Source organism: Ambystoma mexicanum, chromosome 4q, assembly GCF_040938575.1.
Source record: "Ambystoma mexicanum isolate Mex_15411 chromosome 4q, UKY_AmexF1_1, whole genome shotgun sequence".
NCBI lineage: Eukaryota > Metazoa > Chordata > Amphibia > Caudata > Ambystomatidae > Ambystoma > Ambystoma mexicanum.
This window is the reverse complement of record NC_090928.1, coordinates 396,697,393-396,724,728: the sequence shown is the minus strand read 5'-3', so window position 1 is coordinate 396,724,728 and position 27,336 is coordinate 396,697,393. Positions and strand designations below refer to the sequence as shown.

Here is a 27,336-nt window from a genome sequence, read left to right as displayed (position 1 = left end):
CTCGGGAATATGCTCAGCCGCTAGAGAAACAGTTCCACAGAGTGTGTGAAAACCTTGCTAAGGCACAAGTGGAGTTGGCTGATTTCAACGCCATACTCCCCGCAGAAAACACCTTGCGAGCCCAACCATCAAAGCGTTTGTCGTCCCTATCAGGAGGGATGGTAGGATATGCCACCTGCCTCGAGGTGGCCGTAGCCGCCTGAACCACCAAACTCTCAGGAGTGGGATGAGTGGATAAGTAGCTGGGGTCGCTAACGGAAGGGTGGTACTTCTTTGTCAATGATTTGTTAACAGCCGGAAGAGATTCCGGTGACTGCCAAGCAGCCGCCACCCTTTTCTGTAAAGTGAGATGAAAAGGTAACATCGGGTCAGAGGATGGACCTTGATCTAAAATGTCTGTTAGATCATCTTGCACAAAATCTTCAGGAGGACTGGACTAGCCCACATACTCAGTGACCCTAGCCATGAGCTTCCTGTATGACGACTCAGCATGAACCCCAGGCTCAGGCCTGCCAAATTGCACTTCTGAAGAAGTGTCCAACCCACTGGCATCATGAAGGGTTTGCCTCAACTCCTCCTATTGATGTCTCCAGAAAATACAGGAGCCACAAAGTCAGACCTTTCCTCCTCCTCATAAATGTCATCCAGAGGGAGGTAAAAACCTTGCCTCGGGACAGAAGAGGGCCTGGCGTCCACCACTGGCCTCACAGGCTTAGCAGTAGCCTTCCTTGGAGGATCCACCATATCAGGGACCTCCAACGGTAAAAAAACTTGGGGCAAAAATACCCAAAGGCGTCGAGGACACCTAAGGCTTCGACGCCGAGAGCGTCGACAGCTTCGAAGTTGAGAGCGCCGAAGGCTTTGGCGTTGATGTCGACAATGGTGCCGACGGCACTGAGGGCTGGTAAGAAGGCAAAGCCTCGATGTCAGAATCCGATGGACACGGCGCCGACTGAGTCGATGCAGGCTTTAAGCCCTTAGCATGTTTCTGCGGTCTCACTGGGGACAAGGACCGACACCTGGAAGCACGTCTCTTGCTACTATCCCGAGCCTTGTCCAAACGGGACCTCAAAGGTTCCCGATGCGAGTTGTATTGAGGACCCGAGCCCGAAGGCGTGCAAGCCACATTATGAGACTGTTCTTTGCCGGCTTCAACAGAAGGCGCGGCCGGAACCATGCCTCGCGATTGACAAATCATCTGCTCCTTAAAGGCAGGCCATTCCTCCGGAGTCGAGGACTTTGTCGGGCATGCCACTTTCCTCGTGGCTCGATCTTCCGAGGAGGACGGCAAAGGTGACCGGTGACGGCGGTACCTAGAATGCCGGCACGAGGAAGAAGGATGGCAGGAACCACTCCGGGACTGAAATCCCCGGGCCTCCTCCCGACACAGAGAATCTCTTCTCATGTCGTCGGTGGAAACCCCCTTGGCCGATTTAGATTTTCGGGACTTACTGGGTTTAAAACCCCTACCTACCTGAAGCTTCCCCTTATGCTCCCGCAAGGCCTTGGCAGTCAGCGACTAGCATTTTGAACAGTTGTCAGTGTCGTGACTCTCACCCAAGCACCACAAACAAATGCGATGTGGGTCGGTGATCGACATTTTAGACTTGCAGTCCCGGCAAGTCTTGAAGCCAGACCGTGGAGTTGAAGGGGTAAAAGAAGAAGACATCTCTATGATGAAACAAACGAGGCGCGCCGAGTTCTCGAAGCAAACACGTTTGCGGAAAAAATTGAACTGAGGCTAGGAGCGCCGTGCATCCTATTTATAACATCCAGTGACGTCGCCCTCGACAGAGGCCTTTGAGGGACATCGACCCAACCGCATTGACGCAGGACGCCCTCTGCCAAAAAAAATACTGAAGTGCACAGCTGTGGACATTACATGTCAAAGATGTGGAATACGTTGGAGGACACAATCCATTTGAAACAGGGTCATAAGGGCAGTCGTCCTTGTATGTATTATCTATTATGAGTGTCATAATTTCCCTTTCCTGTGTAGCTGATTTTTCTAGCCTAACATGTGGTGGGGGTTCTCCCAAGTCATACCAGTAGGAGGCAAATTGTGCTTGAGCCACCATCTCCTAGACCTCCAGGTTCAGTCCGTTGAACCCGCCCTTAGTATACGGTATTACCATCGAGTCCCACCTTTTTTCGCACAGCTTCAGAATGCCACAGGAACCTAGCTATGGTACAGTACAGTTCTTTGTAAATGTACTGATATGGCCAGGCGCCTGTTTTCTCATACATATATAACATTTTAAGTATAATATCTTAATGAATGCGTCTTCCCGCTAATAAGAGGGGAAACCATGAACAAACAGATATTTTTGTATTTGTGTATTTCGTCAATGATCTGTTATTAACCTGGTTTTTGTCCTAGAGACCGTTATTCCCAAGTATTTTAGCTCATCTTGCGTCCATTTTAGCAAGGTTTTGTGTCTGAGGCCGTGGTGTGGCGTCCGTAAGGGGAAACATCTCAGATTTCCCATAGTTAATTGTGAACCCAGAATGTGCCCCGATTCAGGCAATGTCCTCAATTATGGGGTCTAAATTCTGTTGCGAGTCCTTAATATGTAATAAGACATCGTCCGCATACAGCAAGATTATCTCGGGGGTTTTAGCTATTCTTATAACTTTGTTTGTGCGCCTGGCCCAAATTCGGTCTGCCATGGGTTCTATTGTCATGGCAAAAAGTAATGGGGACAGAGGGCATCCTTGGCGCGTCCCACTGCCCAGTTCAAACGGAGCAGACTGTGCTGTATTAGTTAAGACAGCAGCTATGGGTTTTGTATACAGTAACTTAATGTAGCTTATAAAAGTATCGCCCAGACCGCATTTTTGAACGACCATAAATAAAAATGTCCAGGACACCATATCAAAAGCCTTCTGGGCATCTAGGGCTACAGCTATTGCATGAGCCTTACGAGATATATATGGTATATAATGTTAAATAAACGTCTGAGATTAATGGTCTTCGCTCTCTCTGGTATGAAGTCGGCCTGATCCTGATGTATTAATGCTGGCATTAATGGCAGTAGTCTGTTTTTGCGTACATTTTAGTATTTATATTCATAAGTGATGGTGGTCTGTAGGAGCTACACTTATTACATGGCTTATCCGGTTTAAGCAGGACGGTTATGACCGCTTCTCGAAGAGATTGCGGGAGTTGACCCTCGGTAACTGCCTCTTTCCATAGCTTCAATAAGTAAGGTGCCAAATAGACACCACATTCTACATACAATTCTGCTGCAAGGCTGTCTGGACCAGGGGCCTTATTTCTAGGCAATTTGTTGATCACCTTGAATATTTCCTCTGTCATAAATAGGATGTTGATAAGGGCTCTGGTGTGTGCAGACAGTACAGATAATGAATAGAGTGAAATAGTCTCTCAAGTCCATCTCCCGAGTTTGGTGCCAGATACAGCTCTGTATATAACTGTGAATTCGTCATTGATCCCGTTTTCGGAATAATGCAGTCTTTGGTGTTTATCTTTAATTGCCACTATGTGGCCGCGCCCTTTGCCATTTGAACCAAAGCTGATAGCACCCTTCCCAGTCTCTCCCCTTCACCGTATCGTCAGGCCAAAGCTGGTTTAGCAAAGTATTGCATTTCCCTGTCTGCCAATTGTCTATAAGTCTCTAATTGCATTTTAATCACTGCTAGTTTCGTACGGTCCGGAGTTACCGCATATTCAGCCTCTGGTTTCTGAAGCTTACACTAGCTTTTGGCTATATCTCTATGTTTATTTCGTAGTACACCAAATTCGCGCGACATGGCTATTCACCTGATGTAGATCAAACGCTTGCCAGAGCATAGCCTGCATCACAGAACCATTGTCATTCAGGGAGAAGTATGTGCAGATATCATCCCAGTTCAAGGAGAGTCTGATTTGGGAGTGGTCAGAATAGGTATGGGGATGAATACTAGTCTCCACTGTACGTCCCACTAAACGATCCGATATGAAAAAAGTATCTATTCTGGATGACTTATGACAGTGGAGTAGTATGTATAGCCCATCAAGTGGGTGTCGTATGCACTATATATCCTGTAGACCAAGTGTATTCAACAGGTCAATTTTACAGACAGCAGCCTTCGATAAAGATCTGGGTGCTCACCCCGTGCAGTCAAGATCCAAATTAAGGATAGTATTCAGATCACCCCCCCCCTTCCCATATCACCGGTTCACTGGGTAGCATGAAATGATATCAGCCAGTGCCCGGTAATAATTGGGGCCAACTAGGTTGGTGCTGTATGAATTCACAAGTAGTGTTTCTCTATTTACCAGTTTTACAATGAACAATTCTATATCTTCCCTCTGGGTCTATGTGCAAGTGTAGGCTTCCCCCCTTTGAATTTGCATCAGCACGCCTCTGGATTGCGAAGAGTAATTGCTAAAAAAACTATTTGAGCCCCAGTTCCTAGCAAATGTGATCTTCGCTCCCCCTTTTGCATGAGTTTCTTGTAGGAATAAGATATGGGCATCGTAGCGATTAATGTAGGATACCAGCCTTCTAGCTTTAGTAAAGTTTCCAAAGCCACATATATTCCAGCTCAAAACATTAAGCGACCCCAGATCGTTGCAGGCAATATTAGGTGTACCACCATTGCAAGCAAATCCATGCATTATTTACGATATGTTTAAACATACAGATAAGTTGTGTGATTGTCTGAACATTTTTTCCTCAACTGTCCACCCCTTCCAACCTCCTCACTTCCCCGCCACCCTCATCACCCTCCCAACCAGGGGTATGTATACCATACCCACCCACCTCCCTAACCCTCCTCCTGCTGCACTCAACCCCAACTTGTGAATTAATAGCACAACAAACAACTGCAACCTTGCCTTTCTCTGGATTTAAACCTCCGAAAGACAGCACTCCTACCACAATTTAACAACACATTTAGGATTAGCAAGCCTGCTTCAAATAGGGTCTATAAACATTACCTGTGTATCACAATACTAGGACAAGATATTACTATCATAAACACCTTCAACAGCTAACCTGTAAGCGAATAGAGTCAGTCCTTTTATAACCACTGTCTCGTTCAAGTATACGTGGAGGACTCTCCCATTTCCTCTGTCCTCACCGGTCGGGTCTTAATGGGTATGTTAGCCTCAATGTAAGAGGCTGCCTCCTCTGGTAATGTGAAGAAGAATGTTTTCCCTTGGTGTTGTATCCGGAGTCTCGCTGGGAAGAGCTTTGCATATGGTGTGGCCCTTTCTTGTAGCATTCGTTTGACTCCCATAAAAGTCTTTAGCTCCTGTTGCACTGCTGCATAAAAATCTGGAAATATGTGTAGGGATGTGGTGTCATTTCAGTGGGCCTTTCTCTCTAGCAAGCAGATAATGGCATCTCTGTCCCGGTAATTAACTTGTTTCACTATAACTGCTATAGGGAGTGCTCTGGGCTTAGGTCTTTCAGTAGGTATTTTATGGATTCGTTCCATCCCAAACATGGAGAAGAACTCCAGATCGGCCAGCAGTTATTTCAGTATGGCCTCCACAGCTTTTTCCATAGGGCCACGTCCAAAGTTCTCTCAGAGGCCCACTATCCGAATGCTACTTCTTCTGGACCTGGATTCTAGGCCATCCCACTTGGAAAGGGCCCTTCTCAAGCCTGCAGTTACTGTCACCATCTGGGATTGAGAGTATGCACATCATTTTCAACCGTACCAATGAGCATTTCAGCTTACGTAATTCGTGTGCTTACTCATTCCATCCTGCCATTAAGAGTTGTTATAGTAGTTATATCATCTAGTTTTCCAGTAAGGGAAGCAAAACCAGCCTGCATATTGTCCAATATTTGTTTGAGGCTAGAGGTCTCAGGAGTCCCTCCCATTGCACCTTAATTTCTTTGGGCCTCAGATGATACTTCTGCACAGGGTGGGTTAACTTGACATGCAAATCCGTCCAGCGTGTTTTGCCTCTTGACTCTCCCCCCCCCGCCCCCCCCTAGGCATAGCTACAGCCTATTTGGCTTCTGGCTTCCCAGCGGTGATAAGGGATACGGTCTTGCATTCTCAGCAGTGTGTATTAAGTGTATTTCACTTTTCTATAGAAGTCATCAGACTGCGCACCGTTGTAGTGTACTGCGTGCTGTCGCCGGCACTCTATAGGCTGAAGCTAAATCATGCAACATGAATAGTGTCCCCCATCTTCATGGCATAGTTGAAGGATACAATCCTACTAAGCACTCTATTGCCACGTGTAGTGAGTGGCCTGCACTGAGTCCACAATTATATTGTGGCTTCCAACGAGGAGAAATAGTAGCAATTACTATATTTTGCTGTTTTGTAGGAGCCTTTAAATAGCGCACCACTATGGTGCGCTGCAAGCGGCCACTGGCGCTCTATTCACCCTGCAGGGCTCATACATATAGAGGGAGGGGGAGAGGAGAAGCGCAGTCAAAGCCGGGCCCAAACGGCTTAGCTATTTCCCAGATAAAGTACCTTGTGTTAAGATGTATGTGTCCAAAGCAGCCTTTGGGTTCCACGCACCTCCCGTCTCACAGCACCATCAGGTAGTGGTTGCGAAGTCTCCGCAATTCAGGGTGATGTCCGGGCAGGATTAATAACATTGTTGATGTTTCTCGCCTCCCACGCTGAGTCGAACTCTTCACATATCCTTCTGAGGATCAAAGCATTGTCTGTCCCTCAGGATATTGCGTAGTTACGCTCTGGGCACCCCGCCCATGGAGCCGCTGTGGGTAGAAAAACGTAAACAGCTGAGGAGCGGTTTCCCAAACCAGCGGTTGGTGTTGGTTTTCTGTTCAGTATCTTATTAGCAGATTCTCCGACATCGATTTGAGGTGTCTTTCACTGGAGTTTCAGAGATAAGCAGCCTTCTTGCCGCTGCTCAGCAGCACCCCCACCACAAATGTTTGAGTTTTGATACTCTTTACTGGAATAGAAATATAACCAGATGGATTTCAAAAGCTCACGCCTACGTCCAAGAACTTCAGCAGATTTTAAAAAGAAAATGTTCTCTTCCCCTCCCTTTTGCTTTTTACTCCCTGAAGAAAATCAGTGGGGTAGAAAGATGGAGGCATGTGCATCATGTGGTAGGTCAAAATCAGGAGATGGACACAGAGGCATGTTCTCGAGTCTTTTAGTCTTAAAAAAGGCCTCATCTATCCCTATACCTCGCGGACTCTCATTCTGTTTCTGATTAAAACCGGGTTTAAAGGGTGCTCGCCAAGATGTCAGGAGATCCCAACATACATACAGTCTTCCGTCTGGAAATCCTATCCAAACCTAGTTTCTTTCCACATCTCTGGAAAGAATAAAAACAAACAACTGGTGGCTTTTGACCCCAACCCCCACCCCTTTTGGACTTGTTACCCTAGGCCCTTGCCAAGGTTCAAAGCTCCAGTTTGCACTGGTCACGTACAGTTGAAATCATGTCCCAAGCCCAGCCAGGTGTGTCTTCCTGGTCATCCTCCCAGTCTTTCTGCTTTCGGGGGGGGGGGGGGGAGAGAGACAGAGAAATACAGACCAAGGAAGTAAGAGAGACAGGACCGTCTCTTACTCCCCACTCTGAGGCTCTCCTCCTTCTCACTGCCCACTCTAGGTTTTCTTCTGTCTCTCGCCACCATAAGGATGGTTTCTTTCTCCACCTCCAATCCAGGGTTTCTCTATTCTTTCCCCACTCCGGGGTTGGTTTCCTTCTCCTCCCCACCCTGTAGCTTATTGGCCTTCTCCCCACCCCAGGGTCTGCGTTTTTCTCACCCCTCTTTGAAGTTTCTCTGTCCTCTCCCCACTTTAGGGTCTTTCTCTTTCTACCTCTGGGGCTTCTCAATTCTTTCCCACCGTCGGTGTTTCTCTGTGCTCTCCCCACCTTGGGGTTTCTGTGTCTGCTCCACACTCTGGGATTTGTCTCTTTCTCTCTGCACTCTGGGGGCTGATCGAGGCTCTCCCCATTTTGGGTGCTTCCTCCTCTTCCTCACTTTGCCGCCTGCCCTCCTGGTTCCCTGCAGCCACCACATATCTTCTTCTGCCGTGCGCTGCTCCTCGGGAGCGGCATAGTCTCTGTCCAACAGTGATCCGCTTACACGACTCATCAACTGCGTTCTGCATCGCACGCTGACACTTCTCATCTGCTGCTTGGTTCCTGCGGGGATTAAACTGGAACTTCCCTTTGGGTCTTAGCCATGGCGCTCTGAGGTTCCTCATTCGATTTGCCAAGCCAGGTCCTTCCTGCTACTTGTTTGGCATGCTCTGCTGCCTTCCTGCAGCACAGACTGTGGGCAGCGGCCTAACAATATTTGGGGGCCCCCCTGTGAGTCATGTTGAGGGGGCCCACCGACCCAACTCGGCAACAAATCTCGGGTCGTGCCACACTCTGGGCTGACCTAGATTACCACCCTTGCGCAAAACGCACAAACGTGCTGCTGCAGGGGTACGCCACACAATGCACTATGAGAAAGATATAAATATGTGTTTTAATGCATTATACAGCACACTTTCTGAGAAGAATTGTGCTAAAAGGCCAGAGTGTTTGCAATTATTTTGTAGGCTAACACCAATCCAGAAATCCAATACATGTGAGTCACTGACAGTGCACAGGAACATTGATGCTTTAATTAATATAGTGCTTTGCTATTAAAAATGCCATGCCACAATGAAAACATGTCCAACTACCTGCACAATGGAGACCATTCTAGACACTTAATACCATATTAAAGTAAAGCATGCCAGGCCACATTTAGACATACCTAGACTGGTTGCACCTAAATGGCAGTCGAAGCAATAACACTTATCATGGTTATTTGATCACAAATGCCCAGTAAAATATACGTTGCAGTAAGAAACGGCTAGACTGACAGCACCCAAATGCCAGTCTAGCCAGGTAATTACACTTAGCAGGACTGCTTTATCAGAGATGCCCAGTACAAGCCAGACTAAGAAATGACTAGACTGGCTGCACCAAAATGCCTCTGTAGCCACTAATACCACATATCATGCCTGCTTCACCTGGAAATGAATGACCATTACGATATACGTGAATCCCCCCCACACATTCCCTCTCCCTCCCTCCCCCTGCCCTAATCCCCAAAATAAGCATTTCAGCCCAGAATTACCTCCACGTCCCTTTTCCTTGTCCCAGTGTTTACGTATGAGGCTCCTTGCCTCATAGGTAAGTACTGGGATGAGAGAGTGGGACTAGGAGTAATGAAGATTACAGGTAACTAAGCCATATGGAACAGAAAAAGAGTCAAAAGCTACCCCAGGTCAACCGTGTATAGTAGGTAGGTCTAGATGGTAACAACACCCGGATGCGGACCTGCGCATGAAGCTAGCACCTCCAGCCATCCCTCTTCCGCGCATGTGCGTGCACTACAACGCCCAGTTCTTTAACAAAGCCAGCGTCCTCCACAGCTCATTTCCAAACTAAGACGCTTCGCGGCAAGGAGTACTCTAGCAGGTGAGAAATTGAGCCATAAGATTCACAGCCGATGCACAGAGGGGTTTTTCTAGTTAGTCTGAGCACTTTTTACAAACTATTGAAGCGCTTCTGCGAGCGCGTTTATAACGCGCTGCCAGACGTTCTTTTGGTCTATTAAATAAGAGGCTGATCGCACACAACTCTCTGGAGTGCACTAATATCATATTTGAAGCTATTTCCTGCCGTCACATCTTTAAGGTACTGGTCACCCACGACCTTTTAAATTCAATAATGCTGCAATATATATATATATATTATTTCAATATATCTATGCATGGTTTCACCTTTATAGTGATCTATCCTCAAACACTGGAAAAGCCTCCAGCACCTCACCTGGAGCTTTGCTTGATAGCACAATAAATCTGTCTAGCGCATGAACATAGTAAATATACGGCACCACCCCCACAGAGACTACCATCTTCTAATCCAGGCATGCTATGCCAACACGACTTTCATTCTATCCACTAAGCACCTGCTAAAGCCCCAAGCAGCCATTTTGGCAGTACCAATACGAGCCCCCACTGCTTTTCAATAACCGAATAGTTACAGTATCAATATTCATTTTGCAACAAGTTGGACCACTAGCTAACCTGCTTTAGTTATTCCTCAAACAGCGATCATGGCTATTTTTCTCACCTGATTAAGGCCCAACTCTCACTGCATATCCTGCACGTGTCAAATTGTTCCAGCACCCTTGCTGGAGCACATACCCGCTATTCAAGGTATGCCCATTACTATTATTTATTAACTACACATGATTCATCATGTTATCTTGGTAACTGTTACCCTCCCCTGTAGATATCCAGCTACAGACGTCCTCACCACTTGAGGTGCCTTTTCTGACAACCAGTATGTGCTCAACCGCAAACAAAATAGGTATGTGTCTAGAACGCAGTCCTGATACAGAACATACTCTGTATGGTCTTCTCCATCACTTGATAACACATCCACCTTCCTATGCGTCAAGTGTCTGCATAGGCGTACACCAGTCCCAAACCACGTCCTGATGACAGTTCGGACCCTTCAACTGTGCTCATCCCCTACCCAGTGAAGGCTGACTTTTTTTCCTGAACCAGAAACACCTGCATAAAAAATGTGTCGACTGTAATATCATACTACTAAATCCAATAGTAGTATTTGGAACAAATATGATAAACTTATGCTACTAACCCTCACTTAACTCAACTGTGATGTTAACAACAGTTTTTTACTTGTTTCACTATCCATTATAAGCCGAAAGAATCTCATATGTGACATCTCCAAAGTTGTTTTTCTTGTGTTTTCTTTTGTAAAATATTTTACATGTGTTCAATTCTAAAAATAAATTGAATCTGTTTTCTAAAACTATATGTGACCCTCAATAACTAGTTCTTGAACACTAGTTTCATGCCTATCTACACCTACCTACTATGCACGGTTGACCTAGCGTAGTGAAGGAGGGACGCCACACTAATTAAACGTGTTAAGTGTTTATTAACACGGAGCTCGCCAGTCGCCCCTCTCACATCAGGCCGCCTTTTTGTTACACTTCTAACTGCCGTTCCTCGCTGCGGTCACGCGACGCTCATTACAATCAAGCACGAGAGCACGTGCGACCGCCGCAAGGTACTTTACATTCTCTACATATCTTCCCCCTCAAACAGGGCAAAAATACTTTATATAATACTTATAACTGTAATGTAAAACTTAACAACTATAATTAAAATAAATCAGAAAATATGTCTGAACCAAAATAAAATAGAAAGTCGACAGAATTGTACAGTTTGCACATGACTTAGTACTTTCCATGTCCATTTGCATTTTGAATACCTTAAACATGACTTGAGCACAATAATATCAAGTCTCGTAATCCCTCATCCACACCGGCTTAGACCTGGACCTATGTAAAGAATCCTCTTCGACTTTTGACCTTTGACTGTCATCTTCTCTGACCTTCCCACTTGTCTTTTCCATGTTCTCATCCGGCACCCCTCCTCTCATCCTCTCATTAAATCTAGTATTCTCCTCCTCCACCTTCCTCAACTGTTCCTCACCTTCGTTCCTTTCCTCATCACTCACTTTCGCCAATCTTCCTTTCGACCAAACTTCACCACCTTCCAGAACTACCACATTACTTTTTACTGCACATATCTTCTTAGGACCCAGAAATCTACTTTCCACACACTTGTTCACTAGCCTAGGATTTTTGACATACACTTTTTCTCCCACTTTCCAATCACGTTCCTTCACCCTCATCCTGTCATCAAACAGTTCCTTATTTCTTTCCTGACTCAATGCAATAAGTTTCATAATCTGATTACGGTCAACATTAACCACTTTGGCCATTCCTAGCCATCCTGGACAAAGTCTTGTCCCAGGCTCCCTTCCCTTCATCGAAACAAATGGGGATACTCCCGTCACCGAATGAGGCGTAGTGACATAATTCCATGTCAGCATCTTTAATACTTCCCTCCATGGTTGCCTCGATTTCATGACCATCTGCAGGCCCCCCTTTATATATCTGTTAACTCTTTCAACAAGTCCATTTGCTTTAGGATTATACAGAGCGGTCCTTGTGTGTTTTATACTGTATCCTGCAAGAAACTTCTTCATTGCCCCAGACACAAATTGTACCCCATTATCTGACACAATTTCCACTGAGACCCCCTCCTTAAGAAATACTTTTTCTAAGAATCCAATCAGCTCCCTTGCCGTGACCTCCCTTACCGCCTCCCACTCAAACCATTTGGAATGAATATCCACTACAACAAACACAAATTTTAAACCATCTCCCAGACCTGCCACCGGGCCCATTACGTCCACTGCTAACTTACTCCACGGCTGGTCCGGTACCACATTTGGAATTATCGGAGCTTCTCTCACCACTCTGCATTTGTCACTCGTTTGGCAAATTATACAATCCTTGACACACCTTTCCGCACACCTGTCAATTCCCGGCCACCAATAATTCTGCCTCAATTTCCTTTTCATAGCCGCTTCTCCAGGATGCCCCTGATGAGCCAGCTCAACTAGTACTGACCTAAGGGAATGAGGAGGAACAATGCACCTCCCCCTCCTTAACCTATCCTCACATAAGTTTAACTCATTTTTTACTTCCCACCAAGTATTGAACTTACCATCCAAACTTTTCCTTTCTGGCCACCCCGTCACCGTCCAACCTTTGACTAACTTGAGGTCATTATCAGAGTTTTCTTCCTTCACCCATTCCTCTTTACTGACCGCACTTTTTACCTCTGCTACCACTAACTCCTCCTCTGTCACTCTGTCCTCCATAGGTTCACCATTAAGAGGCAGTCTGGAAAGGCAGTCTGCCACAACATTCCGCTTCCCTGGTAAATAGCTCACTTCGAAGTTAAAGTTTTGGAGTCCCAGACCCCACCTGCTTATTCTTGGAGAACCCATGGCCCACCTGCCACTCTCAAACATCTGACCCAGGGGTTTGTGGTCCGACCTGACCACAAATCCTCTTCCCCACAAGAAGAACTTAAAATGATTTACTGCCCAAAACATGGCCAACGTTTCTCTTTCAATGACAGAATATTTGCTTTCTGCCCCTCTCAGCGTCCTAGACGCAAATGCTATCACTCTCTCAGTATTGTCCTTGTTGTACTGCACTAACGTTGCGCCCAGTCCCAACATGCTCGCATCCACTACCAAAACCGTTTTGTCTTTAGGTTCAAACCTACCTATGGATGGCGCCTCACCCACTGCTTGCTTAATACACTCAAAAGCCACATCACATTCCTTAGACCATTCAAACCTCACTCCCTTTTTTAGCAACATTCTGAGGGGCACTGATACCTTGGCAAAATCTTTTACAAACCTATGATAATATTCGGCCAAACCAAGAAATGATTTCACCTGCTCTTTATCTTTGGGTACAGGTGCACATCTTACTGCTTCCACCAAGTTCTTTTTTGGCCTCACCCCTTGCTCATCTATCTCATGTCCCAGATATTCCACCCTATGTACCGCAATCTTACACTTGCTCCTCTTCACCGTCAACCCTGCCTCACTCAATCTGCTTAACACTTGTCAACACTTCATCATGTTTTTCAGTAGAACTAGCAAATATCAACACATCGTCCTGGAACACAATAATGTTTTTTACTCCACTCAACACCGTCTCCATGACCCTTTGGAACACGGCTGCCGCGGACGCAAGCCCAAATGGCATCCTACAGTATCTAAATGAACCAAACACCGTGATAAATGCTGTCAGGTGTTGACAATCCTCCTTCAACGGAATCTGATGGTAAGCTTGTGAGAGATCGATAACCGAAAACACTTTGGCATTGTTCAGTACTGATAGCTGATCACCTATTATTGGTAGGGGATGTCTATCCACTAGTATGTTTCTGTTCAGATCTCTCAGATCCACACATAACCTAATGTCTCCATTGGCCTTAGCTGCTACTACTACTACCGGCGATAGCCATTCCGAGCTTTCACTCTTCTCTATTATTCCTCTTTGGAGTAACGACTCCAATTCCTCTTTGAGTTTCTCATTCAATCCATGAGGTACTGGTCTCACCTTGTGCACCCTCGGACTGGCCCCTGTCTTTAGTTGAATTTCATGTTCAAAGCCCTTTAACAATCCCAGTTCCTCCTGAAACACCATGGGATACTCTTTTTCCCATTTATCCTTCAGTTCAGCCACATCAACTGGTCTCTCCGCATTCGCCTGTATCCCAATTCCCAATTTCCACTGTTCTTCCCATCCCAGAAGTGAAGAACCTTCTTGGGTAACGTATATCTCTGCTTCACAGCTCCTCCCTTTGTACTTGATGGAAGCTTGGAACATCCCTATAATTCCAATTCTAACATTTCCATATGCATATGGCTCTATATTATGCTTCTTCAATTTTGTCACGTCTCCTTGCATGCAACTCAGGAATGTCGCCTCGGACATTAATGTCCATGGTGAGCAACTGTCCACCTTCATTGTCACCACCCTTCCATCGACTATGAATACATCGGTAGGTGCACCTCCCTTGCTTGATACTTCTGTTACTTCCAATACATGCTTTGTTTGATTGCTCCTTCCCATCTCTAAATCTTCACATTGTTCCAACATTCTTCCACCTGCTTCGATGCTCTGCACCGTCCCTGATTCCCGACACACTCTCGCGAAATGCCCTTTCTTTTTGCACTTTAAACACGAGATATTTCTGGCTGGGCAAAACATGCTTGTGGAAATATGACGGTTACTACCGCACTTGTAGCACTTGATTTCCTTGTTGAGGCCAGTCTTGCGAAATCCCTTCACAGCAGCCACTTCTCCTTCCGACTTGTCTCCCTTCATAGTGGTCATATATTTATGGGTCTGTTCCATACTCCTTGCCATGTCGATGGCCAACTCCAGTGATGCATCCTTTGATAGTAACCTCTCTTGTATCTTTATGTTATTTGTGCAACGAACTAATTGGTCCCTTATAAGAGAGTCAGTGAGCAGCCCAAATTCACACGTATGGCTAAGAGACCTCAATGCTGCAATGAAGTTCTCCACCGGCTCTTGCGGATCTTGTATTCTTTGGAAGAACTTGTGTCTCTCAACTGTTATATTTTTCTTGGCCTCAAAATGAACTTCCAACTTCTTCTCTGCTATGGAATACTGGTCCATCTCTCCTTGGCCTTCTTGTGGAGGCTCCGGTAATCCATCATAAACACTTCTGCCTTCGGTTCCCAGATTGTGCAGCAGGATTGCCTCTTTTCTTGCCGCTGCAAACTTATCCCCTCCAATGGCAATCAGGTACGTGTCAAACAGCTTCTTCCACCTATCCCACCTTATAGGTGGAGCACCAGGTTCTGACAGGAACGATGGCGGAGGTGACATACTTGCCGCAGCCATTTTCTTGTAATTAGTGTTTTATTTTCCAATTGTCACCCTTTGTGTTATTTTGCTTTTATCTTCAATACTTTTCTATTTTGTTATCCTTATTTCCTACTATCTGCCAGTCTCATGTGCTTGTCCTCTTAGGCGACTCTTATGTATGAAGAGCACAGGTTCACAGTAATACAGAATTACTTTGGCACACCTTAAAGTCAAGACTATGCCGTTCCTTTACTGTCCTCTGGGAGGCATTCTTCTTGCTAATACTGCCAGCCACTGGGGTTTCACCTCTGCTGTAGCTTTAATGTCCTGAACACACCCCTCTTATGCTGTCTTCCATTGACTCTGAATTTTCCTTTACTGCACCTCTTCCCTGGCTATGCCCCCAGCCCCCCCTCTCCCTGCTCCTCACCTTCGTGTCCAATGAGAGGGAGAGTGGGCGGCACCCACCAGGACAAACAGCCTTTCCTTGTGTGGCCGTTCGAGTGAGAGTGGGGAGAACGTCCCCCTGCAGCTCCACGCTCCGAGGCACTGCGGAGACAGCTGCTCTTTAGGCCCCCACCTCTCCACAGGCTTCCTCCTGTCTTCGTCTAATCACAGCACGTTCCGCTTCAAAGGAAACGTCGCTGGGCTCCTCGGCAAGCTCCGTGTGCCCCCTCGTCGCCACTTGAAGGAGGGACGCCACACTAATTAAACGTGTTAAGTGTTTATTAACACGGAGCTCGCCAGTCGCCCCTCTCACATCAGGCTGCCTTTTTGTTACACTTCTAACTGCCGTTCCTCGCTGTGGTCACGCGACGCTCATTACAATCAAGCACGAGAGCACGCGCGACCGCCGCGAGGTACTTTACATTCTCTACACGTAGCTTTTAACTCTTTCTGTTCCTTATGCTAAAACCGCCTTTTTGAGTCGAGACCCCCATTAACAAAAAAGAAGGCCCTCCTCGCCCTTATTCTACGCAAGGTAACTAAGCCAGGCATTACCTCCATGTCCGTCTACCTCATCCCAGTACTTGTGTATGAGTCAAAGGGCCTCATACACAAGTGCTGGGACGGGGAACAATAGGGCTAGGGGTAATGAAGATTACTAATAAGTAACCAAGGGATTAAACACAAGTGGTGGCGCAATACCATTGATCTGACTGGGCTCAAGCCCTCCCCCCACCCCACCCTTGAAATGTTGGGCTATGTTGATTCGAGCAGGCTGACCTACAGAGCCGTTGCCGGACAGAACAGGACACAGATGTTAAACAGCACCTGGGTTTTGCTGTTCACAAAGGCACAGCAATTACTAACGTAAACCATTTCACTGTTAGTACCTGCATTCAAATGCATAATTCTTTGGCAATTGAAATCCTGATGTGGGTTTCGTACTTTCATGCCAGGGAAGTGATTGAAAGGGTAGAGAGGGGACAGGAGACTGCTTATTCTCACAGCAGTCCTTATGTGGGTGCTTTCAGACTTAAATGAGAGAGTTAGCTGCTTGTAACATTGAAGCTGCACTAGAATAGTCTCATTACATTGCATAAAGAAGTTAGATGCCCCACACAAATATGTTTGCCCCACCCCTGCCGCCTGTGAAGTTAACACCTGTCCTACATTTCAGGGTGGGTGCTAACCCTTCACATTTTGGGTTTCATTGCACACCCGAACACAAGCACACACACCATCATCATACAGACACATGAACGCCCAGCCACCCATACATTTAAGTGTGTATCCTTTCACCATACAGGCACACCAAGGCAGCCACCTATACATTTCAGTGTGCACCCTTTCATCATTCAGGCACACCCAGGCAGCCATCCATTCATTTCAGTGTGCACCCTTTCACCATACACTCTCACATGCACACGTCATGGGATTAAGGAGAGCCCTATTACTTCAAAAATAAATGGTTTCTTTTTGAAGTCACTCCGACTTCATAAAGACATTTTTTTCCTTTAGGACTGAACCATTATGTAAATAATTTCTTTATGAAGGCAGAGTGACGTCAAAAAGAAACCACTTCTTTTTGAAGTCAGAGCTCCCCACCCCATGGCATGGAGGCCTCAGTCTAGAGGCTTCCATGTCACGGGGTTGGGGGGGAGCCCTATTACTTCAAAAAGAAATCGTTTAGTTTTGTAGTCACTCTGCTTTCATAAAGAAATGATTTCTGTTATAATTTCTTTGTGAAGGCAGTGAGTCCCAGGGGTGCCCCTCCCAGGACATGTGGTGGCAGGGCCCCCGGGCTGTGGGGGCCCCTGGCATGCCAGTGACCGTGGGAGGGGACGCAGGGTCTGGCATACTCTCTCTGCTCAGCCATACCTCCTCCGGTTCACTAACTCTGCAGGCTTCTCCCAAAGGTGCTTTTTATTGGATCATTGAGGCTCCTCCAGTGAGCTGGTCCCCCTTGCCACCCAGGAGAACCAAGTTTAGTTGGAGTCAGAATCCAACCAGCCATTACAAAAGGGATTTTAGGATTATCATACAACTCAGCTGCTGCATATCCAACAATGGTCCTAGGGATTGGGGAGAAGGGATGGTGGCCCTCTCTGGGGCTGATCCCCTTAGGATACTGGAAAAGCATAGAGGGATCCTGCTTTCTCTATCCCCTACGGGGATGTTAAGCATAGCAGTCTAACCTCCATATTCCCAAAAGCAGTGGCTCCCCATTGGGGAGAAGAGATGATGTCCTTGGATCCGTCACAATTGCTACAAGCAAAATACTACACTATTTCACAAAGAAATGTTACATTTATAGCAAATTATCTACATTTTTGGATTAATCACCAGCGGAGCATCACAGTGCTCTAGGAATATTTACAGTAAACTTTAAAAGAAATTATATGTGTATTTGTAAAGGCATTTCACCTGAGGAAAAATGTATCACGTTTTGCATTAGAAATTAGTTTTGTTTCACATAATATTCTGGAAAAATGTGTTCAAACCGATGAAAGGAATATGTGTAATTATCATTGCTTCCACAGTGCATTTATCTGGTGGACCTTAACAATGGATTCGCCAACCCACACGAATCACAAAGTTAACAACATTTGCACTCTAGTTTAGCAGCAAAATATTTTAGATATCAAAGAAGGACATGCTGCTAACTTTCCAAATGACCTACCTTCAGGGGCATCTTGGCATGTTCGTTCAGCAAGGGCACATCAAACACCAGTCTCCTTAGCAAATGCTGCATCATGGAAGGCCTCAGCTGTCTGTGCGGAGGGCGAAGAAAAAGAACACCAGTTTACACCATGCAGATTTCCGACTTTCATTGAACAACGTCAAACTGATTTTTACAGACTTGGTCATCAAGACCGGGAGAGGAAGGATAGCCCACGGGCAACGCGTTTGTCTTGGAAGCAAACAAGACAATGCAGTGCAACACAGGTTCGAATCCCGAGCGTAGAAACACTCTCTGGTATTAAGCGCCTTATAAAAGAACAATTATAATTAGAATCAGTGAGGACCATTAGCTAGCTGGGCCTTCGGAAGAGAAGATGCACATTTGTGTTCTACATGCTGGAATAGCTGCCATTCATTAACAATTACATAGTGTTTTGAAACATGGAAAACTAGGCGATCTGTAAATTGACTAGTAATATCACTTTGTAACAGGTTTCTGGGACACGACATGGTCACACCAACAAATCAGAACAGGGTTGGGCTCTGAAATCAGCAGAAAATAATGTGCTTATTTAGAAAAGGCATTGGGGAATGTGCAACGATTGAGGTGCTCATTTTCAACACTTACCTGTTTTTTTTTTCTCCACGTGTGACAGCAATAGTAAAAATCAGGTGCTGTCCCACACTCATTTCTCCTATTTCTGAAAAAGCGATGTTTTAAGCATGGCATACAGATGGGCCCTTCACTCAGAATCCATGTGACTGATGGGGCCAATCATACATCAGTGTTGATTGGTGCTCCTGACACCAATGTATGCGCGGGTACTGGCCAGTGCCACACTTGTTCTGCCACACAGCCTCCAAAAAAAGCGCAGGTCATCTTTGTGATTAAGCAGACTGGTGCATTTCTTAAAATCAAGCAAGACAAACAAAATCTGTACTTTGTGATTTTTGAGCTGCAATTTGCCTGATAGGTTTAAGTCACAGGTGACTCCCAGGTTTCTGACCTCACAAACCGCACCAGCGCTACAGAGACTGCCAGCTAGCAGAGTGAGTGAGTGAGTGAGTGAGTGAGTGAGTGTGTGTGTGGTCAAGCTGAGGTGGTTGGAGGTAATCCACAGCTGAATGGATGGCCAACAAATTGCTCTGCCCGAAAGCTCAGCATCTTCTGCCTCCAAATTCAAAGAGAGCAGAGTGACCGCAACCTGCATGCCAAAACCAAATGAGAGACAGGTTTGTCATATACATGCTGAAAAGTATCGGCACAAGTCCTGAAAAGTAGGAATCGAGAAGAATATGCCCACCTTTTATACAGTTGAAATGATCCAGGAGGAAGGTAGAGAGCCCTTTTAAAGCCCTGCCAGGGATGCCCCAAGAATGTCCCAAGAGTTCAAGCAGCATTGAATCTTCAACCGGGTTAACGAGTCAAGTGGCCAAGTTGGACCAAGTCATATACCTATTCCAACGGCTTGCAGCTCACCTCTGATGCCCATCAACAGAATGTTGAGGACGGACATCATTAGTATTATCATGTCAAAGAAAATTTGGGAAAATAATTATCAGATTTTTTTAGTTTAAATACTTCCTTTTCCCTGGACAAATCAACTGGGCTACTTGATCCTTTTAACAACACAGATTGAATCACCCCACACACAGGCCATAAGCATGTAACAACGGGCGTTTGTATCTAAGTGGTGTGGGATCACCCCCAAAATCAGTTTTTCCTCCACCTGTGTACAGTGTCTTTCAAACACAACCTGCAAAATGAGAACCTCCGCAACATCATTGTGTGGAAGGCAGATCATCAATGTAGATACTTCAGTCCTGGAATTTGCAGTCAGAGGGTCATAGTAGACATCTTCTTAATCCACCATGAGTATCCAAAGTAAGAAAGAGTTCCAGGCAGGTCACAGATACACGTCTCGCAACCTCCACACTGTGCAGACCTAGTGTGTACCATCAGGATCCTGGATCCAAGTTGAGCACCACTTCTTAGCTGCACCATATGATGCAGCGCCATCCCATGGACAAGAACAGTATAAACACACAAGACCTCAACTTCAGCCCTCCCACCACTAGCCAATCACTATGCTACTGCAAGCCCAGACTCTCGCCCAGAAAAACATTGTCATCATGCAAGTATTGTTCTGTACACCGAGCCCCAGCTCTGGTACTGCAGCGACACCCCTACGCACCAGACAATGGTTGATGCATTTGAGCACAGACAATAATATTGGTCTCATGGACAGGGTGTGCTTGCTTAAATCTAACCTGACAGTAATGTTGTCTATGGAACTCTTGCTGTATTCCTTTGTCAAAAACTCTGGTTTCCATTGAATCATGAGTAAAGCTGTTCACCACTGAGAACTTCCCAGTCAACTTTACTTTGCACACAATGCTAGATTAAAAGTTGTACAGCAATGTACTTTCCATGCCAGGACATGCATTATATCAGTCTGAGTGCCAGAAAATGAACTTTACTGGTGCAGTGCATCACTCAGTGAGGTACTGCAACTACAACTCAACCAGTTCAAAATAATAAAAGCCCATGATATGCCTGGTGCGGTGAATACATCGCAGCTGGTGAGAAATGGGCACCAAACCTTTCATGGGGATCCATCATAGCCTAGTGGAAGAACACCACATTTCCCCAGGCATCATTTCTTGACCGACCTTTCAAGATCAAAGGGCTTATCTGTTGCACGAGAACTCTGAAAACCCAGACAATTTGAGAGTTAAGATGCTCTGATGCAGTTTATTGAAAGGAAACTTCAGGAAACACCAAGCCAGGGTGAAAGCGCACCACCAGAAATGTCAAGAACATTGTCTTTCATCATCAGGGAGTACATTACAAGTTCTGCCTACAACCTCTGACCTGGTTGAGCAAGATACCTGTCTATTAGTAGATGCTAAAACTACTGTTGATCCGAAATAGTTACCCTAGGAGGGTGCAAGAACGGTCTATATTTAGCAAATGGCTTAAGCCCGAAGCCCCAGAAAGGTTTAAATTTACTGGATAGCTAAAACCATGCACTCCTTATCTGCCTCTACATCATTGTTTAAATGTTTTCCAAATGTATTGTCCAATGACATCCATATGAATGTAATCGAGAATGGACTGTCCAAATAAACAGCCATCAGGTGTTTCGACCTATGCAAGGCCTTCCTCAGGACAATTTAGTAAACTTGTGGTCTAAAGTCTTACAAACCAAATTTGTCTTCCATCAAACGGCTCTGTAATCATGTTCCCTGTAAATATTCTGACAGTATCATTCCATCCTTGTGTCAACCAACTTAAATTACTCCTGGCTCAAATGGTATATTTTCCCAAATTCTTCCTTTCAAATTCGTGTCCAATCTATAAACTGTGTTTAAACACACAGGGCCCTATTGTGAGAGATGGTCCATGACCTTGCATAGGTCAAAACACGTGTCTGCTTTTTTGTGGACAATACATTCTCGTCTATGTCCAATGAACACTAGTGACGAAAGCAATAGGTTGGGGAGCCTGTGTGAGGAAGTCGGCATTGAATCGGGAATGCAATGCAGATGCAGTTCCAAGACACAGACCTTCAGCAGCTCAGATGGTAGATGTTTACCTATTTGACACACCTGGCATGCGTAGGGATCCTGACCCACTACAGTAATGTATCAGGTAGTGGCCAATCCGAGCAGCAGTAATTGTGAGAACATCCATGGAATCCCTAATCTGCTCCCCCGGCCGGCAGTGTACAGTTTCATCCGATACAATAGAACTAAAAAGGTGCTGAAAGGAGAAATCTGGCAGTGCCCCATGTTGAACAATTAACATTCATTAACATGAACCAGCACTATAATGTGGACGACTATGGCAAGATACTTAGCTAAAACCAAAACACCAGGTCCAATAAGATGGGTTTGACTGCATTAATACATACACCAAATAGCGCAGTGGTGGGGTTTAGTTGGCCTTGTTTTGATGGCTCCAGTTCAGTGACAGACTGCTGCTGGGTGACTGTAAAATCACGATGAAATGGCATAATAATTCATGCTATGATGTTTTTTTAAAGCCACATTTCAACAGTAGAGAACACGTTTGTGATTTGTTTGGGTTCTTCTCATTTCACACTTGCTACCAACATGATGATGTCTGGGGTTCCACACACGTCACAGGTGACTAGCATTTATTGAGGTGTCCCCTCTACATGAAACAAAGATATGAGAATTGTTCAACTTCTTCCTGCCAACATGATCATTGTTTGTATTCAGGCAGCTACATGAGAGGTCAACATTTTATTTTTAGTGTCTCTGCTATTCAATAGCTGTAGCCCCATGTAATTCAAAGGGCCTCTCTAATAGACAATAGCTGCTCCCCCTGCCCTTTTAACATGGACCCAATGCTGGTCTTCCCCCTTTGCTTATTTAATGGGTGATGTTGAGGTGCCATGCAGGTGAACGTCCACAGCATCTTGGACTGCCTGCTCTGCAGTTCCTGCTTGAAAGAAACCACCTCGTAATGCAGGCAATCTGTGCCTGCGTGTCAAAACAGGCAATCATGCCAGCTACTCCTATCTGTAGACACAGCCACCATTTCCACCCTGGAAAAGGGCGGCCGGGGGGTGAGGGGGAGCCAAAACAGGCCTCATAGCTAAGGCCGGTGTCAGTGTGGTATTATGAGAAAGTAGTCCAACCGCTCTAAGTACATGGCGGGGAAAAGACCGGCATCTTCAGGCATGTTGACAGACGCTTCCTGCACACCACTGGAGAAGTTTAGAACGGCAGCACGATAGGAGATGCAATGTGGCTCTTAAATGTCTTTTCATGCCACCTCTGAATGTGGTTAATCATTGTGGTCATAGCCAATGCGTAATACTCACTGTTCAAGCTCCCCTTACTGTCCTCTTGCCCATCTTGCACACTCCTGTGCCCTTGCAGGAAGGGGAAGATGGGGCAGTACTGCCACACCCATGAGGGGCCCAAAGTAGAAAATATTGGGCAGTACCTTTTAGTTTGTCCTGTCCAATGGCCTGGCTTGCCTGCCCACAGGATAGCAGCCACTAGCATCAGCTCTGTCGCCCTTCTGGTCCTCCTCCACTGCCTCCTGCCCCACTTCCTCCCCCTCAATCGCCTAAAAAAACGTCCCCCTCCTCCTTCTGGTCTGACTATCAGTCTACCTCTTACCACTCCATATCCAAATAAGCTTCCTCCTGCCCTTCGGCTGCCTTGTGTTCCACCTCATGCTTCCCCTGCGGTCCCTCGTCTGTCTCCTCATGTTTACCTCCTCTCTCCTCGTGTTTTATTCCTCCTGCCTTACGTTCACCTCATCATGTTCCACCACTTGCTGGCTGCCATCCCGTTCTCATTTGCCATGTATGTCCACTGCTGACACGAGATTTAGGTTTTCTCTTCATTTTTCGTAGGTAGGAGACCGAGTAAGGAAGGCTTTAAAAGGGACAATGTGTCTCAAAGTGTTTCCACAAAGGTTTGCAACAAAGGGCATCTTTTTTTTCTCTTTTTTGGGCGGTCAAGGTGGGTGAAAGGAGGAAGACAAGGGAACAGGATTCAAAGAACAAAGTGGTTCTTAATGGGGGAAATCAGATGTTAAGTACAATGACAATATAATTTCATGCATAGGAAATTAAGTGCGAGAAAGACACAAAATGCTTGCACTGGCTACAACTCAAGCGCTCCTGCTCCCTTCTAGCGTGAAGCAGACCTGTTCCTCAGTCTAACAGCCAAGTACAACCCATAAAGAACCAGAACATGATCTGGGTCTTCTGTAGGGCCGGCAGACTGCATGTGAGAGTCTAGGGCTAGGATAGCCCTTCAGAGTCTCTAAGCCTGTATTGGGGCCAGCAGGCAAAGCCTATCTCAATTAAGACAAACAAGTTATTTTCTTACCTAGTAACATTCTTTCGATGGGATGTTCCGACGACTTATTCCACATCTATGACAGGTAATCACCACAGCTGTGCTGCTTTGGAAAATTTTCGGCGTCTGCGTCCTGTGTCGATGACGTCGATACGCTGTCCTCAAGGGCCTCCGTCGAGCCGACATCACCGGATGTTATAAGTAGGACGCACGACGCCCGTAGCCTCAGTTGTAGTTTTTTCCCCAGAACGTGTGGCACCAATCTTCTGCCAGAATGACCACAGAAAACCTTGCGGAAACGAAAGCTGCAATCGCAAAAGAAATTCTGTAGAGGGGCATGTAGGGAGGGAGCGATGTGGAATAAGTCTTCGGAACATCCCATCAAAGGAACATTACCAGGTTAGAAAGTAACTTGTTCTTCGAAGGGATTGGTTCCTCCAACGTATTCCACATCTATGACAGACTCCCAAAGCAGTACCAATGTAAGGAGGTGGGAAAAGAATTTAGAATTTTAGAATGCCCAATTAAATTGCAGAATAGAGGACCGCCTTGCCAAAGGCCAAATCTTGCCCATGGATAGAATCCAGCGAGCAGTGTTTTACAAAAGTATGGACAGAGGCCCATGTGTGGCTGCTTCACAAATGTTACGAATGGGAAAACCCCTCTGCAGGGTGGTAGAGGCAGCCACACCCCTTGTAGAATGGGCCCGTAAGCCTACCGGAGGGTCCTTACCTGCCAAGCGGTAACATTCAGAAATTGTCAAGATAATCCATCTAGACAAAGTCTGTTTAGTAACAGCTTGTCCCAAACGGCTTCCAGCGTAACCTACAAAGTGCAGATCATCCACTCTGAACCAGAACATGTGTGAGATGTAGAAACTTCAAGCTCTCCTAGGATCCAACCTAGGGAGCCTCTCCTCTTCCTTACCAGGATGCGGAGGAGGATAGAAAGCTGGAAGAATGACCTTCTGGCTTAAATGAAATTCCAACACAACTTTCGGAAGAAAAGAAGGACGATCCCCCTCTCCTTATTTAACACTGAAGGGCGGCTTAACGGAAAGTGCCTGCAACTCACTCACTCTGCGAACGGAAGAAACCGCAACTAAAAATGGTTTTCAAGGTCAAAGGGAAAGAATGTAAAGGCTCAAACAGAGCTCCCATGAGGAATTCTAGAACCAGGTTAAAATCCCAACCGGGCACCTGGAAAGGAGACGGTGGGAACACATTAGTGAGCCCTTTCAGAAACTGTGAAATCAAAGGAATCTTAAAATAAGAACACTCCTCAGACGAGCACTTAAATATGGACAGCGCCGCCAGGTAACCTTTAAAGGGTACCCACTTGCAGGCTGTTGTGGGCTAATGAAAGCAAACAAGACAAAACCACAGGAATGGCACATGAAAAAGGATCCACATTCTTAACCCTGCACCAGTCGCAGAACTTTCTCCAACGACAACGGTACAGGGACTTTGTTGCTGGCCTTCTGGCCGAAATGCAACACCTCCATCACGTCTTCAAGGAGGAGCCAATCCTTATACCTCAACCTTTCAGACGACAAGCATCAAGGTTGAGGGACTTGACCTCTGGATGGAGAACCTGACCCCCATCCCCCCGTGAGAGCAGATCGTCTCGGTAGGGAAGACGGCGTGGAGGGCAGACGGACATAGCAAGAAGGTCCGGGTACCATGTTCTCCTGGCCCATGCCGGAGCAATGAGGATCAATTCGGGAACCGAACCTCCGTAACCTCCACAGCACTTGTGGAATGACGGGGACTGGAGGAAACACATACAATAGTGGGAAGGACGACTCCACCACAAACGCGTCCCCTAAGGCTCCTTTTGGAGGAAATTCCCATGCGCAGAATCTTTCGCACTTCCGGTTGACACTGGGGGTGAAGAGATCCACTTGTGGGGTCCCCCAAAGGGCAAAGATCTCAAGAGAATCTCCTGAGCCAGCTCCCACTCGTGAGAGACCATGCTCTGCCTGCTCAGAGCGTCCGCTGCCCCGTTTTCGTCTTCGGCCAGATGAACTGCCGAGATCAAAATTTCCTGCTGGATGGCCCAGAATCAGAGCTGCATCCCCTCTCTGCACAGAGGGAGAGACCCGCTCCCCCTTTTTGTTGAGGTAGTGCATGGCCACTGTATTGTCCATAAGAATCAGGACATTCTTCCCCCGCACAGACGGCAGAAAAGCCTTCAGGGCTAGGCTGATGGCCCTCAGCTCCAACAGATTGATTTGGAGTCTGGACTCAGATGGAGACCAATGACCGTTGACTGTCAACTCGTTGGCATGAGCTCCCGTGAGGGATGCGTCCATCACGATCGTCACCTCTGGCCAGAGTAGCCAAAATGGAGCCCCCTTCATCAGATTGCCTTCGACGGCCCACCACAGAAGATCCTGGGCAACCGAGGGCGGCACCTGAATGGGATCCGACACCCTGCCAGAGGACTGTGACCACTGCATCTTAAGAGCCCACTGCAGAGATCTCATCTGCAGCCTGGACTCTGTCACCAGGAGAATGCAGGATACCATGAGGCCGAGCAACCTCAAGAACTCGAACGCCGGTAGACTCTGGGCATGTTGAAACTTGTTCACCACCTGCAGAATGTGATGAGCCCTCACCTGGAGAGGCGAACACTGCCCCAGGGACGTGTGGAGCACTGCGCTGATGTACTGGAGCCGCTGGGTAGGTGTCAAGTGGGACTTCTTTAAGTTGAGGGAGAAGCCCAGCTTGTGAAGGGAGTGGAAGGTGACTGACAGATGATCCAGGACTTGCTCGGGAGAGCACGCGCCGATCAACCAATCTTCCAGGAAGGGGTAGACGTGAACCCCCCCTTTCCTGAGATACGCTGCCACCACCACCATGAGCTTGGTGAAGACCCTCAAGGCGGAGGTCAATCCGAACGGCAGGACCCGAAACTGAAAATGCGAGTTGCCAACCGTGAACCTCAGGTACTTCTTGTGCTTGGGAAGAATCGGCACATTAAAGTAAGTGTCCTTGAGGTCTAGAGACACCAGAGAGTAACCATCTTGAACTTGTCCTTCCTGAGGAGCTTGTTCAACCCGCGCAAGTCCATGATGGGTCACAATCCCCCATCT

At 46.5% G+C, this 27,336-nt stretch overlaps 1 protein-coding gene across 1 annotated transcript in view; it reads right to left on the bottom strand.

The window, feature by feature from the left end:
- Positions 1-27,336, bottom strand: part of RYR2 (ryanodine receptor 2) — a 3,854,281-nt gene that overhangs the window by 1,586,774 nt on the left and 2,240,171 nt on the right. The window contains exon 51 of the mRNA XM_069607971.1: positions 18,388-18,478. Coding sequence (XP_069464072.1) covers positions 18,388-18,478 — 91 coding nt within the window. The remainder of the gene's footprint in view (positions 1-18,387; positions 18,479-27,336) is intronic.